General features: G+C 38.8%; 1 protein-coding gene across 4 annotated transcripts in view; it reads right to left on the bottom strand.

Moving 5' to 3' along the window:
• FGF14 (fibroblast growth factor 14) overlaps positions 1-16265 on the bottom strand; it is a 372210-nt gene that overhangs the window by 110662 nt on the left and 245283 nt on the right. Inside the window, exon 1 of one of the 4 annotated variants that reach the window (XM_056501001.1) lies at positions 6878-7072. The exons of the other annotated variants lie outside the window; for them this stretch is intronic. Within the exon in view, the coding sequence (XP_056356976.1) occupies positions 6878-7070 (193 nt within the window). The 5' untranslated portion in view covers positions 7071-7072. Of the gene's footprint in view, positions 1-6877; positions 7073-16265 lie in introns of those variants that run through there. 4 annotated transcript variants of the gene reach the window in all.

Genomic DNA, 16265 nt, shown 5'->3' on the forward strand with positions numbered 1-16265 from the left:
AGGCTCATAGTTCCACAAGAATTTTTGCTGCAAAGAAACCTGCTGACCTTTTCTTAAGCCTGACATATCTGCTGTGTGTTGAGTGACTTTGAAATTCAGTAATAAAAATGCCTTGAGGCTCAAAAAATCCCTTTCCATTAGGACATGAAATTCCACTCATATTCACCTGTAAAAAGAACCATTAAAATGCAAGTTAATATAAAACAAATTTCCTTCCTTCCTTCCTTCCTTCCTTCCTTCCTTCCTTCCTTCCTTCCTTCCTTCCTTCCTTCCTTCCTTCCTTCCTTCCTTTTCCATTTTTCTAAAAAAACACCTGAAAACAATTAGCAATCAAAACTACATTCTTTCTGGGGCCAGGTTTCACAGTACTAAAGGAAGAGCAGCTACATTTAGTAACTTGGAATTTGCAAAATAGAGCAGGAAAGGCAGGCTTTGCAATGGAAGTGATAGTAAATTATGGTGTTTTTATTTTTATATTTATTAAAATTAACTTCTCCAGAGAGAACAGGTTGTGTGTTTGTGTTTCATAAAGCTTAATTCTTCTTACATGAAGCAAAATTCTTGATTTAATTTTTTTTTTAAATGTTGAGTTCAATCATTTATTTTTGCTGTGAAGTGCCAGTCAGCTGTCCAGTCTTGGTTCAATTTACAGTAGTTTTATAACACAGTAACTGATGCCTTTCAAAAGTTCTACACCTGGGTAAGGGATTAGAATCAAAATCACAGATGTAATTAAATAGTTTAATTTAGTTACATCCTAGGGATTATACTTTCTATCCCTGAAAAAGGATATTCTTCACATTCCTATTTCAGTCACCTTTCTCTGACTTCATCTATGAGAATCTGACTGAACATCCAATACCATGCTTATTAGCTTCTACTCACCACTTTACAAAATGGCAACAATAACAACTGGGAATCCTGAAAATCTTGTAAAAACAAAGTTTCTGCAATTTTTTTTCAACACAGTCCATCTATCTAAATTTTATATGAAGCTTTTACCAGTTAATCCATCCAGTCTTTTACTAGCTTTCCTTTGATTTACACAAAATTCTCCTTTTCTTTTGGTTTTCTCTTTTTCTTTTGGTTATGTATTTATTTACTGAAATATAAATTTACATAATTTCACCTATTGCTGAAAACAGCTACTGTTTATAATGTAGAATCAGATCATGGTAGTCTTGGACTCTACTCCTGCCCATCTCTAACTTAATGCAAATATATATTCCCAACTCCAGGCATCAAAAGCAGCTAGGTTCTTCCTTGGCACCAGGAAAGCATATGTTCCTTAATTTTCAGTCCCACAGGAAAATAAATTGGAATAGCTACACTGGACCTCAGCAGGTTATCTTATTTATATGATTGAAATGACAGACTAAACCCCTAAAGTACAGAAATGTTACTGTCTACAATGTAATGAAAGAATGTTGCTGATTTAAAGCTTCAGTAATTTTCTCATTCTTTTCCACCATGTAATAGGAATATTCTTTCTATTTTCACACCACTCAATGTATGGCAGGACATAAGATCTGAGATATTAATATTATTATTATTATTATTATTATTATTATTATTATTATTATTATTATTATTAATAATAATAATAATAATAATAATAATAATAATAATAATAATAATAATAACTCTTAATAACAAAAGTGTGCTAGTTTCAAAGGGTTTCAGAAAAAGCTGATGGCACAGTAAGAGTACATGCCAGGAGTACATCCTCCCATCTATCACTAAGTCCAATACTTGCCTAAGGCAGAAAGGAGATTACACATGACCAAGTAAGACAGACATCTGTTTACTCACTACAAAAATGGGGATCTGCAGTTGTGTGTCTTCAAAGCAATGCTTAGAGTCTAAATCAAAAGACTTCAACAGAAAGATGTAGTGTAGTAAACTTTTGAGTTTTATCTCTATATGGAAATTAATTCTGTTTGTAAGCTGCTGACTTGAAAACTCATAATTCAAAACAAATTTTAAGTTCTGAATTTTGTTTGACTCAAATCAAAGCCTCAAAAACCAAAAAAAAATTACACCTGTTAATAGATTATATGTTATTTAAAGACAGAATTCTGTCTTTAAATACAGTATAGAAACCTGACCTCACCTGTAACATCTGTTGGTATATCACCATGTATCAGAAACCTCCTGTACTGCACTCTCCATTAATATCCACAATAATCAGATATTTTAGTTCTGCAATACATTTAATAGACACAAGAAGGGATGTACTTTACAAGACTACATGTGGACTGAAACTGCCTGAACTTTAGAGATCCAGAAGATCACTCAAGCTTGAAGAGTTCATTTTCTAATGAAGAGTTAAATCACCAATTACTAAGTGAAGACATTCAAAAGCAATGTTAGTATATGAAAAATACTCTGAAATGACACTTCTAAAGCACTATATGTACATTAAATGCCCACTATTCTATTGCCCCTCTTTGAAATATTTCCAAAAATCAATAGTCCCTAAAATTATATTACCATTTTCAAGCTATTTTTCCCATTTGCTCTCAAAGCCAACTCATTCATCACATTTAGAGCTACCAAAACCAGTGGAGAATAAAAATTTCATCCCAGCCATTACTGTATTTCTTTTAAAAGCTTCCATTACCAAGCAAGGGTTTATGTGAAATACTGAATGCATGGAAAAGAAAGCTTGAGACTGAGTCTAGAAAGTCATGTTTTCAAAAATATTTTAAGCATGCTTAGAATATTTTACTTGAAATGTAATGTAGACAGTTTCAGTTTGTGATTATCATGCAGTCCTTTGAACAGGTTAACAGCAATGAAAGAAAAAATTAATGATTTCTTATACAGACTGTTAAGACTGTGTTTATACTTCCAAAAGGGTTGTGGGTTAATCAACTGCATTTGAAGAAAAGTAATGAAAAACAAGCAACAGAAATTCAACACCCTGAAAAACAGACAGCCTTGCACCTAGACAATGCAGGCACAGTGGACTTAAGTGAACTGCCAAGAAGTATTAATTCTGAGGACAATCTCACAGGGAAGCACAAACACATGTTTTGATCTGCTGAAACTTGGAGCAAGGCAAATCATCCAGTGCTGGAGCTTACTGGTGGGAGCTGATGTGGTTCCTTAAGCTTTGGGAAACAAGCCATGTGCACTCACAAGCACAGATCTCCATTTCAGTTCCACTTCATTCCACAAGTAGGAGAACTAGAAACTACTTAGGGCACTATGTATATTGGGAATTATCTTATATCTGAGATTATGGGCCACTCCCACATCTGCCAAAAACATTAGCTGATCTACTGATGAATTTTCCAAAAATGCTTTCTTTGGAGAATTAAATTACCTTTGTAGATGCAGTAAAATCTAATCAGTGCATTTTCTGAACATGTTCCCTAAGTCTCTCTTTCTTATAAATATTAATGTACAAAATCAGGGGCCAAGCCATTCCAAAATTCATACACTCTCTGTATAAATTTAGAAGTGGTATTAGCACACAGAAACAGTAAACATCACACTTGGTTTTTAATACATTTAAATGTTGAGTATTTTTCAGTAGAATACTCCCAAGGGACCTAATTAACCAAATGAAGATTTTTCAGATTAGCAAAGCAGCTAGATATGTAGATGCAAATTCAGGCTAAGAAGTTGAATTTGCACCACTGACAAGCATATATTTTAATCTTCGTGCTTTGTAGATGTATGAGGTGAAGTGACATTTATTTTCTTCTTTTAATTGGGTAGCCCCAGGTCAGATAAGGTTATTTCACATGAAAACAAATATCTGTCAATTCTCCCATTTGTGATTATATTAACATAAATTAGACTAATATAACTAAACAACCTGCAATGCAAGAGAGGATGATTCAAAAGGGATTGATGTCTGGCATCAGACAGGCAAGATCTTGGCTTTATGGTTATTAGGAAATTAATGACAGTGGTTTGTTCAGCAGATGACAGGTAGAATAAAATAAAAATTAAATAAATTTGAAATATCATATTACTAAACAATATGAATCAAAGATGTCCAGTAAATGAAAATGGTTTCATCCACTCAGTAGATTAGCAGACAAGTCTCCCACAGAAATCACTCTGGCAGTTTAATTCATTAATCAAAGTCTTAGAAAGGCTGTTTAAAACTACCATGGCATCTATCAATAGAGAAAATGCATACATAAACACAAATACTACTCTCTATTCTAAATGAGCTCCTGGATGTATCTTGAATGCTACCCTTTCTAAATGTTAGTCTCCCAAAGCACACTTCTGTTGATATTTTAGTATGCCCCTAAAGGAAGGACCATGAACAGAGGAATTTGTCACAATGACAGAAAAAAAATTCATCAGGGTATACACATGATTGAAGCATTTTATGCATTCATAATAAGTTCATTTTTTTATAAAATAAATCCCACTGAACAAGAACAGTACTAACAGGCATTTTTAAAGAAGAATTTAAAAATTAGGAATATTTTTTAAAGTTTGCTGACATGCTGGTATGTTTGCATATATATTGTGCATATCTGTTTACCTAATGCACATATACATATATTTACAAGGTTAAATGTGCATTTTTAATTCAAAAGCAGCATCACTAGCTTTTGCTGCCTGATTGTTTCAAAGATGGGAAGGGAGTTGTTTTTCATATGTAAGTACAAAGCAAAACACTTTTTTATTCCAAGAAAAACACAGTCTTGCTTTTACTGCTCTACATGAAAAAAAAAAATTTACATATAATTCTACTCTTCCACTGAATTGCATGAGAATGCTACAGATGGTTTGTCACATCTCGATTAGCTCATTTTTCACAATGCTCTTGTGACACTGTATCATTTACACAAGGTTTATTTGTCAAAATCCCATAGCACCTTTCTGACAACAGGTGTTGTGAAATTGATCCTATTTTGCTTGGCAAAGACTTATTTTAATGGATTTAACAGTATGATTTCGGTGACAAATTTACTGGTCATTTAACTCAGTTTAGAAAAACTAAAACCAGACTCTGAATAAATGTTCATTTTGTAACTCTTATAATGTATTTTAAAGCAATCACCCTTATAAAATGTGGTTTGGGTTTTTTCACAAATGATTATTCACTCAAAACTATCCTGCGTAAGATGTTTAAGCAATGACTTTGACTTGACTGTTTCTTCAGTTTCTCTCTTAAATAGAATACAACTTTGAATCCACAGGTATTCCATGCATCACTTTGTGCATCAGGAACATATATAGTAAAAGCCATGATGACACTTTTTTCAGCAGGAATTCTTACAGATGAGAAGTAATTCTGAGACCTTATTGTAAATCAATGGATAAATATCACCATGTATCATCATGAAGGAAAATAAACTCCAGGGTCTGATACTGCAGATTTTACTGGTGAGTAGCCCTTGTTCTGATTATTCTTGCTGAAATGTTCTGTGTCACTCGTGCAGGTTAACAGCAGAGTTATGTTCTAATTCAGTTCCCTTATTCAAGGATGTGACAAAGTGCCTTATGAAAAATGAATGAATGAGAAAGGATGAATTCAAAAGTCTCTTTAAAGCCCCTTCTCACCTGAAAAAATGTTTGGCATTTCGGTGCTGCAAGGCAGTCCTCTTGTCCTCAAATGGTTATATTGGCAAATACTGAGTTTTCCCCCCAAAAAGACTGCACAGGTGGTCAAGCACAATTGCTCAGTTAGGAAATCTCCCTACACCTGTTTTCCTGAAGAGTATCACTTATAAAAATCTACCATCATAAACCAGATACTCTAGTTTTTAAAGAAACACACACACTGCTTAATATAAGAGCCACCATAGATTTTGCCAGTGACGTTTTCCTGCTCATCTTCACTGTATCCCTGTGCTATCTAAAAATGGCAAGATTTGGCTTGCATTAGGAGTTACAACAAATAATTTTACTGCAAGAAAGCCATGTATAAATAAAATTGTGTGGATTCTGTTGATTTATGCTCTTTCAAATGTGGGCCAGGGCAGTTCCCTGATTATGCTTTAAATTATCTTCCAACTCAACCTAAAGAGGAGCTGTAGTATACATACCACACCACAGCACATGGTGGCATTCTGTATAATGTAACAGAGGGTGGTTTGCACTTTATCGTTGACTGGTTGGTATTAGCCATGTTTCAAGTGACACTTAACATTTTCACTCTTCACAATATAATCCTCTTGTTATAAAACTACTTGTTTCCTGAGAAGATAGAGTAAATCGTTACCATTTCTGAATGCTGTTGAATACCACAAAATTTTTAAAAAATTAGAGAAGTCACTGCCAACACCATTTTACTCCTCTTATTTCTAGGGTTCTAATACAATCACCAAGGTACCAGTTTCCCCCGTTGACTCCTGGTGACCTACCCTGAAGGAGAGCTGCCTGGAAAACCTGCTGTCTGCATGGCAAGGCCCTGGCTGGGAACGGGCAACAGGCAGGTGGACCTGCAGCTGGGAACCCACAGGGATGGAGAGAAGCTCTCCCACGGCTGCCGGCTGTGCCTCAGCTCTCACTGCGCTGACTGGGAGCGGGACCCCTTCACTGCATCCAGGCTGCACCTCCCAAAACCATACTATGGCTCAGAGAGGGGGCTGGCCGCCGGGCTCCGGACACCCAAAGCGCTGTGCGCGCTTTGTCCTTCAGAGAGAGCCGCAAGCCAGACGGGGCGGGGGGCGGCGGGCAGGGCCCCGAGGGGCTCGGTGCCAGCAGCACACCTGCCGTGACAGCCGGGCAGCAGGGCTGGCCGCGGGGCTCCCGGCCGAAGGTCCGCACGCCGCCGCCCGCCCAGCGCCCGGAGCCCTTCCCCGGCTGGCAGGGCCCGGCCGGGAAGTTTCTCGCCACGGGCTGCCCCTCCCGCCCGCCCCCGGAGCCCGCGGCGGGCCCGGCCACAGGGACGCACCTTGGCGCCGCAACCGCCGCTTCTTGAGCCCGAAGATGCGGACCTTGGAGAAGATGTCCACCAGGTTGCCATTGCAGAGCCCGCGGTTCTTGTTGGGGCTGTTCCGCCTCCTGCTGGCCGAGGGCCGGTCCCAGTGCTGCTCCCTCGCCTGCCGCTTCTGGCGGATCAAGCCGCTGGCGATGGCCGCTGCCATGGCTGCTCGCCGGCTCGCCCACGCCGGGCAGGCAGGAGGGAGGCGGCGAGGCGCTCAGCCCCGGCGGGAGCCCATTCCCGGGGCGCGGGCGAGCGGAGCCTCCTCCGGCCGAGGCGCGGCTGCGGAGGGGCCCCCGCCCCGTGCGGCCGGCGGGAGCTGCCGCCGCCGAGGGTCACCGCATGGGTGCCCCGCCGTCCCCCGTGTCCCGGCGCAGGGACACCTGCTCGGGCGGCTGCCTGCGGCGGGCTGCCGGAGCGGCGCGGAGCGGAGCGAGCGGACTCGGGGCAGAGCCGCGCCCGGGCGGCTCCGGTCGGGTCGGGTCGGTCGGGTCGGGTCGGGTCGGGTCCGCCAGGCAGCGTCGCCTCCCGGGGCTGCCCCTCAGCCCCGAGCCGCCGCCGCCCGCTCGCCCGTCGCTGCCATCGCCACGGCCAGGGCGGCTACCGCCGCCTCTTCCCGGCTCCCGCCTGATGATTGCCAAGTGCTTCAGAAATCAGCATCTGGAGAGAGCAATCTTCTTCTCCGGGGAGAGCTGTAATCACGGCTCCTCGGTCCCACCCCGCTCCAGCCTCCTCTACACACGCACGCACACACACACACACACACACACAGAGGCACGCACCGCTGGAGCTTTTTTTGTCCTCCCCAAGGCGAGGGGCGGCGAGGGTGCAAGCAGTGGAGGAGGGAGAAGGGGGAAAGGCAGAAGAAAAAAAGCACGGGGGAGTGAGGCGGAGGGACGGGGTGATGCTGCTGTGGCTTTCTGGTGGGAACCGGGAGGTTCCCGGCGGATCCGCCACCAGCTGCCTCTGCCCTCCGTTAGGTTTCCGGGTGGCTTCGCGCGGGGCTCCCTTCCCGGGGGAAGAAGGAGGGTCCCGGCGCTGCCGGAGGGGCGTGTGGCCCTCCCCGTTCTCCTTCGCCCGCCCGGGCACACCGAGGATCCCTCGCACGCACCCTGTCTCCCTGCCGGCCCCCCCAGCGGGGACACCTGTCCCTGTCCCCAGCGGGGATGCCGGGGGCACCGTGCCCGCGCACCCTCCGCCCTCCCGCAGCCGGGCTGCCCGCCCCGCCCCGGCCCGGCCCGGGAACGGACCGAGCAGCGGAGTCTGCAGGGAGACGCGGTTCTGCCCCGTGACACGGTGTGGGAGCCTACAGGGCTGAGGGACCTTCAACCCAAATACCGAAGGGATTACACGGGTCACCCACAGACAGCCACAGCAGGTGGATTTGCTGATCACCAGCGCCGTGTAAAATTATAGGCTGTGTCTTGGAGCGCTTAAGGAAGCACCAGCCAAGCTCACTAGACACAGAACACCTAAGAAGCATCTGGCCCGAGAAGTTCACAAGGAATTGCAAATAGTAAATACCATGTAAAATAAGACACCCTCCTTCTTTCCTTTCATCTTTTCCTGTTGGCTCATCTCCCTTTTCAAATAATGGCTGAAATTTTTCGGATTTACTTTCGCAAGCCTAATGGTTAAAAACTTCCTGAAGTTGTAACTAGCCAGAGGAAAGTAGAGATAGGAAACAAGCAGCTACACAGAAAAATATTAAGTTAGCCTATAAAGAAGGGCAGAAGATTGCACAGGCAATTATCATGTAATATCTATTTTTATACTGTTTTCACAGTACCCTAATTTCTTATTAGATAGTTTTTCTTTTTTTTTTTTTTTTTTTTTTTTTTTTTTTTTTTCTTTTCAGGCTTGGAAGTGTAAATATCCATCCAGAAAAATTCACTGCTTTGCAATACTAGTATGCAAGAATAGGCTCTTGTTTTAGCAGAGACTTCAGCTGCTTTGATATTGACCATTTTTCCCCTAAATCCTTTAATCTACAAAGCGCTATTTTTATACAGAGGGCAAAAGTGTATGGTGGGAACTCCAGTATACAGGGATTTCGTATTAATACTAGACCAACTAGGAACAGAACATGCACAATCGGATCTGGATAATACATTTTAATTCTATTTAAAAGTGTCTCTAAAGAGATTCAGCTAAGACTCATTGGATTTTCTATCTGGCAATTTTTACAGAGCAGCAATTTCCTTACAACGGTTACAATTGCCTTAACTAATGCAATTAGACAGAGAGGTGGTTATTTAAAAAAAATAAATTAAATTTCAATGTAGTATTTTTGCTTTCTTTTTCCTTCCTTCCCAAAAGTGGACGAGACACGGAGTGGCCTTCATTAGGAGCCCTCCAGAGGGAAGCGCTCAGAGCCGCCCTGACTGCCGGGCCCGGTCCGGTCCGGTCTGTGGCTGCCTGCAGCACCATGGACAGCGGAGCAGCGCCGCAGGGACACGGCCCGAAGCTCCAGACAAAGCCATGAGTGAGAGGGAGCAGAGGGAAACAGAGGCCAACCACCCACCCACTCTCGTTTTGCCAGGCATGCAGAGGTATAATACATAATATAACCCCAATATTTTCCTGAGAAACTCTCTCTGAAAAGGTGTGGGTCCCAAGTTCCTCTTTATAGTACCCAATGATGCTATGCATTATATTGTGGTTTTGTCTAATAGTAGTACTATCCACTACTATTCCTCTCTATATTTTCCTTCAAATACTGGGCCTTTGCCAAAACACACTGACATTTCTCAACAACGTGATGCTCAGGGTGATGGCAAAGAAAAGCAAGAGGGTGAAAATAGGCAGTATGCCTATAGACAAAGAGAAAATTTGCTTCTTACTCCAGAGATTTAAAAAAAAAAAAAATAGCTTTGTACTCACATCTCAGAAATGCAGAGCAGTTGTTTACAGCTTGGGGTTTTACAAAGAAAACTCAAGAGAGCCATCTGGTGTCCTAACCTGTGATAAAATGTGTGCAGTTCTAGTCAAAGTGAAGGCTCTGCTAACAGATGGATTGTACAAGTATGAACATATCAGCTACCTTAAAAACCAGGAACTGCATGGGAATGTGCATTTAAGAAATTTAGTTACATGTTAGTTATTAAATTTTCTACACTAAAACATAGTTTTATTTCGGATTAACAAAACTCTGGATATGAAAATAAATGATTAAAAGCCGAAGAGGGGGAGAAAAGATTTTCAATGCTTTCTATTCTCCCATCTGTTCATTTCTAACTGGCAATTTATTATGGATTTCAGGATTTTTCTAAACAAAAACATTATAGAATCTATAAAATTGCTTTCTTGGATGAATTTTAGAGTAAAAAAGTTCAATGTATATAAAGTGTGTATAAAATACTTGCTTTATTATATGTTAGAGTATGAAACATTATTATTCCTTATTTTTTTTTTCTGTATTACTGGGAACAAATATTCCATTTCAGCTAATTTAACATGTAAACTTCAATGTGACCTTTTCAGACATCAAAGTTCAATATTAAAATATAAACCATTGATATTTGTGTATATGCATATACTAGAGATAAATAAAATGCTTTTATAAGAAATTCCATTAGGAGAAATGCTATCCAATGCTTTATAGTCTATCCTTACCTAGATCCTTAGGCTATGAAATTTATAGAACTGAAAATGTAATCTTTACACATTATGGGCTGTGGGTTGTTTTTGTTGGTTTTTTTCCTTTGTTTTTTGGGATTTTTTTGCTGTTGTTGTTTTTTTGGGTTTAGTTAACTTATTATATGTTTTGCAATAACTTGGATAATGTTACAAGCTGCAGAGTAATATCTGCTCAATACAGTCATGAAAACTCTATAGAGATCTTCCTTTCATGAACCATTTCAATATAAACAAAAATGTCTTTCTACAGGTATGTAGTCATGTGCACACGCTCCACCCAAATTTTCTCCTCACAGATATCCTGAAGCCATTCTTGATATCAAAACTGAACCAAAATAAATCAAATAAAGCCCAAATTTCTTACAAGCATATATCTTCTACGAGTGTAAAATGTCAGATTATTACATTGCTACTAAACATGTTTAAGTTTCATGAGCTGTGGTGAAGTTTTTATTGCACTTGCAAAGAGAAGGGCACACACAGCTCACTTGTTCAGTTAAATACACTAGAAGATGATGAGGTTTAGTCAGCTTACATTCTAGAAGTCATTAATAAAGTATAGTGGATCTAGATGTTCTTTCAGTCTCTACATAGTTGAAGATTGCTTTGTGTCTTTGCAAATGTTTGTTTTTTCCTTTGGAAGATGTTGTGTTCTATAGTAGCAAAAGTATTAGCATCTTATTCCTTATACCACTCAAAATAGAAAGGATGGTCTAGGGGTAAAAGCACCAACTTAGGCCTAACAATTGAAAAGCATGCATAAAAGTACACCTAGACCACTGGGAAAAATTATTATTGCAAGAAGAGACATTTCAGGAGTGGCAAAATTACTTGTTTCTAAATTGTGATGGATTTATTTATTCACCCTTGTGGTGCTTCTGATCAGACTGCAGACTGATTGCCAAAATACTGTTTCTAGCTGAAGCTGTGATTCTGATTTGTTGCTTCTGATGAGAAAAAATATTGCTGCTAGTTTTGGTGGACCATAATTAAAGTGTCAGTGTACATACTAAGAACCTTCCAATCCTCCAAATATCATAAGGGAATGTGATACAGTCCTACAAATAGGATTATTCATGTAATTGCAAACTGATATCTTCCCAAGGCACACAGTATGTATGTATGGGGGGAATGGGTGTCGGTAATTCTTGATTTAATTTTCATGGGGGAAAAAGATGAAGCAAGAGAAATAATGACCTGAACAAGGTGAAACATATATGGCTTACTCCATAGGCTGGTAAGTGTTCAATTATACAAAACAGAATACGCTAGAAAAATGTTTGTCAGCTTAAAAAATCATATTTTTCATGAACAGACCAGTATGAACATATTAAAACATAGATAAGAGTTCCCTTTTCAGATAGTTTATGTGCATTCCATGTTTGTAAGAAGACTGGTATGGTATGATTGTGCAATGAGCTGTAAACAGTTTAAATTAGGTCAGTTTTATATGTTCTTGTCTATTAATCTGGATATAATTCTCCTTCTAAATTATTAATTTCCCAAAGGGCAATGTACTATGAAACACTGAAATTTATAATCCTTAACACCCTGAACACTTGATGCTCATTGATTAGACTTTGAAGAACATTAAAAACAAAATTTCTTTAACATGATAATATGCTTCACAGAATTTGAATTTCTATCCTTTCACACTTCTTTGTGTCAAAAGCTCTGAGCTTTCAGTCTTAGCATTCACAATCTGCTCGAGGAGCCAAAATCATAGCTATTAAAATTTACTAAATACATAGGAGGTCCTCTGGATTCACTTGTTTAAACAGGTCAGGTGAATTTGTTTAATTAAGACAAAAGTAAGCTTCCAATACGTTGTTCAAAGGACAACTTGCACATATTTTAGCCACCTTCTTCACAGGCATTTGACTTATTTGACCTTATCCAACTCATAAGACAAAAACATTAGAACATAATTCCTGTATATACAAGAATAAATTAATGCACCATGCAAGGAAGTCCAGCATTAGAGGACTGGTTATGCAGAGAACTATCAAAACATCCTATTCAAATACATAACACCTCAATGCTGCCTGTAGCAGCTCAGGAGCAACACTTCTTCTGCATTGACCATTCACCTCTTTCACATATTTCATTAATTTCTTTCAGTATTTCCTAACATACATCTGTAACACAAAGGACTGAGTATCTCAACACTAGATACTGTCTCACTCTTTAGACTTTTCATAATTCTTAGATTGTTTGGGTTTGCTTTTGCTTTTTTTGACTTTGCTGTCCCTCTTCCTTTCCCAGTGCTAAACTGCTCTGATTATCCTGCAGTAATGAGTCTTACAAATAGTCCTGTGTAAAGTAAAATACTTGCTTCAATGCAGAGTTTAATTTTTTATTCCATGGGCTAACTCTTCATCCTTCAACAGGGGAAAAAGGTGCATGAAGATTTTTAATGCTATTTTTAACAATTGATCTTTCAGCCTGATAAGATGTATGATTACAGCTGCTATCTTTTAGCAAAGCTTCTGTGACATCTTTCATGACTTCCTGTTTTTCACTCTGTCCTCTACTTCTGATACCACTTCTTTTGAGACCAGGTGAACAAAGGAAACCAGCTGGGTCAACAGGAGCATCTGTACAGCACACAGATTACATAAGGATCTCCAAAATAGCTCGCCCAGGCCCAAAACTCCAACCCAGTCTCTTTTAAACAGTTGACAAAAGTGAAGGAAGAAAAAAACAAAAAATAATCAAGATCACTTTCAGTGTATAATCCAAAAAAGTAATTATAAGTTAAATACATTGTGGTTTCTGCAGTGACATATATAATATTTTACCTTTTAAAATTAAATCATCTCTGTAAAGAGAGGTTCATAATAACTAATAACAGATACACATCACCATTAATTTTGTTCTTACTGAAGCTAATATCAGATGTGCCACAAGACTGCTTCAAACAAGGTTCTGGTGACACAAGCCTGAAAAAGGACTTTCACTAAAGAAAAACAAACACAAACAGCACCCCCCCATCTTTAGTCCACACAGCTGCAGTGAGCAGTTTAAGATTTAGAGGCCTAAAAACAGCATGGAGAGCTTCTTCATTAATATGCACAGCTTAAGCCAACATCTGTTGTGTTTACTTATCTAGCCACAGCAGGACTTGACTGCTTTGCCTGACTTCTGAAACATGCAAGAGACTTTGCTGTTATTCTCTCAAGTAACTGAAAGTCCCTGTAAGGTGAGTCTGCTTAATTTTACTCTACAGAAACAAAGGAAACACTGTTCCTAAGGAATTCATTCTCTACAGTGAATTTGCTCTGGAGTCAGTACAGCTGGCAGAGCATGTAATCTGCTATACCTGTTTCATTATACTGTCCCCTGAGGATTTCCTGCACCTAGAACGTATTTGCAAATGGATTTCCTGCTTTCATTGCAATAAATATGAAAACACATGACAATATGAGTAAAAAAAAAAAAAAAAAAAAGTGCAATATTTCTGAATCCTCAGGACAAGGAAGATGTTGGATTTTGACCAACTCGCAGAGATCCAGGTGAAAAAGCACTTAATATCCATTAAAATAAAATACTGAACAGAAAAGATAGTATGAGCAGAGATGTACATAAACTGCTGTCTTGAGAAGCAGAAGGATGATTCCCCTCAAAATACATCTAGTAATCTTTAAAGTACAAACAGTGATTTTTACCAGTGACAGGAAGAGCTGGAGCATGTCTGCCCATGTGCTTGAATGCACACACACACAAACACATCCACAACACTATTTTGTTTCTTGGAAGAAAGCATGAAAAATATTCCCTGCCAAATAATCTAGGAAAAAATGGTCTTATTTTCTGCTATATGACCTAAAATTGACAGTGTGATTAATTTCACAAAATAACTTTCAGACAGTCATCTTTGTTTGCAATTATTCTACCCTTTATTTTCAAATAATTTTTGCTTTGCAATCCCTTTGAAACAATTTTTAAGATATGAAAGGAACAGGAAAAAAAAAATCTATTTTTTTTCCTTTTTTTTGTACGAGGGAAAAAAAAAAACAAACCGAAAAAACCAACCAAAAAAAAGGATCCAGTTCTTTTCTTCTTCAAGAGGGAAGGTCATACAGTATTTCTCTGGGTACTGAAGGAAGAAAATGTAGATATAGAACAATTCTGGCTAATGCCATGTTCATCCAAAGGGTAAGCCTTGATCCCCTCTCAGATCCAATCACACAGACACGTCCCTTCCTTTGGGGTCCAATCAATATTCCCTGAAAAAAGTCCCATACTGTGCTCCCCTTTCCAAACAAACAGAAAATTCAGTGCATTGTCTAATACTCTTATTGAAGGCAATAAATTGGTGACAGACATAAATCTCTGAAAAACAAGTATGGCTAGCTTTTTAGTTAATCTAGATTTCAAGAAGCATCTGACAATCTAATACAGTTTATATTAGCATAGGAACAGATTTTTCCTTTCTCAATGTTTCTTTCATTCTATATTATTTTCTTTGACTGAAATATTTTCTTTGCATTGATGCACTATCGTTATGCAAAAGATGAAAAAAATTATTATCTATTAAAAAAAAAAAAAAAAAAGCCAGGAGGAAGTTTTTTAGATATCAGCCTTCTCTTCTTTCTTTGTTAATCAGTTTAATTCAGCTCTAGCTTCATCAAGGGCAGTGGTACTTGCTGTATCAGCATTTCCATTTTACTTTTTCCAAAACAGAAACATTGATTTCTTCTATACTTCCTTATGCCTTTTAAAAAACCTAACAAAATCAGTAATGAATGCTTTGACCTAAAGAGAAAAAAAAGAATTTAAGAACTTCTGCTTGCCCATCTTGTTACTTATTTAAGAACTTCTGCTTGCCCATCTTGTTACTTACAGGATATAGAACATCAAGACAATTTTCATAGATTTTTGCTCTTTATTTATTTTGTAGACATGATAGATAGAATATAATGAATACTATAATTATTTTTAAATCTTGAAAATATTGCAAAATATTGAAAATACCTGCTCATGTTACTGTTATTCCTGGCTATGTGTTCAAATACTATGGCATTTATTATTAGTAGTAATAGCATTAATACTTCTAACATAGTAATCTGATTTTACAACCCAGTCTTACAAAGCCAATACAAAATATCTGACAGCTAAGACTTATCAAAACCTTTCAACATCATATCTCTCTAATGTGCAGTGCAATTATCTGATTTGCCAGCAGTGGACACTGTTTGTCTAGTTATTCACAGATATATTGACTGAGAAATATCTTGCAACACAAAGTGGCATATTTTTCTTTTATTCCTTGCACTGCAAGTAGTTAAAGAAAAAACAAACAAAAAAAAAGAGTTATTTGTACCAGACAGATGCTGAGTAAAAATTGTGTGGCAGGAACATTTTTCAACATCTTTCTAATAGCATACTGCTCCTTTCTTAAAAAAAAAAAATTAAGTAACTTTAGGAAAAATAAATATAGACTTATTCACATGTGGTTGGTTTTTATCTTAATCATAATAATTTCAAGTTATAGAAGATGTTCTGATGTAAAAAATAAACAATTCTTTGCTTGTATTTTTCATAGAGTGATGTTCATGAGGATGAAACTGTACAGCCTTTGCATTTTTCTATGAAATTCTTGCAAATGATGAGGTGAGCAAGCTAAAAAGTTCTAAGGAGAATATTTACTTCAGTATCCTGTGCCTGCAAAGCATATGCTGCATATCCTGCAAAGTTTTACCCACTGGTATATTTT

This window comes from Oenanthe melanoleuca, chromosome 1 (genome assembly GCF_029582105.1).
Source record: "Oenanthe melanoleuca isolate GR-GAL-2019-014 chromosome 1, OMel1.0, whole genome shotgun sequence".
Classification (NCBI taxonomy): domain Eukaryota; kingdom Metazoa; phylum Chordata; class Aves; order Passeriformes; family Muscicapidae; genus Oenanthe; species Oenanthe melanoleuca.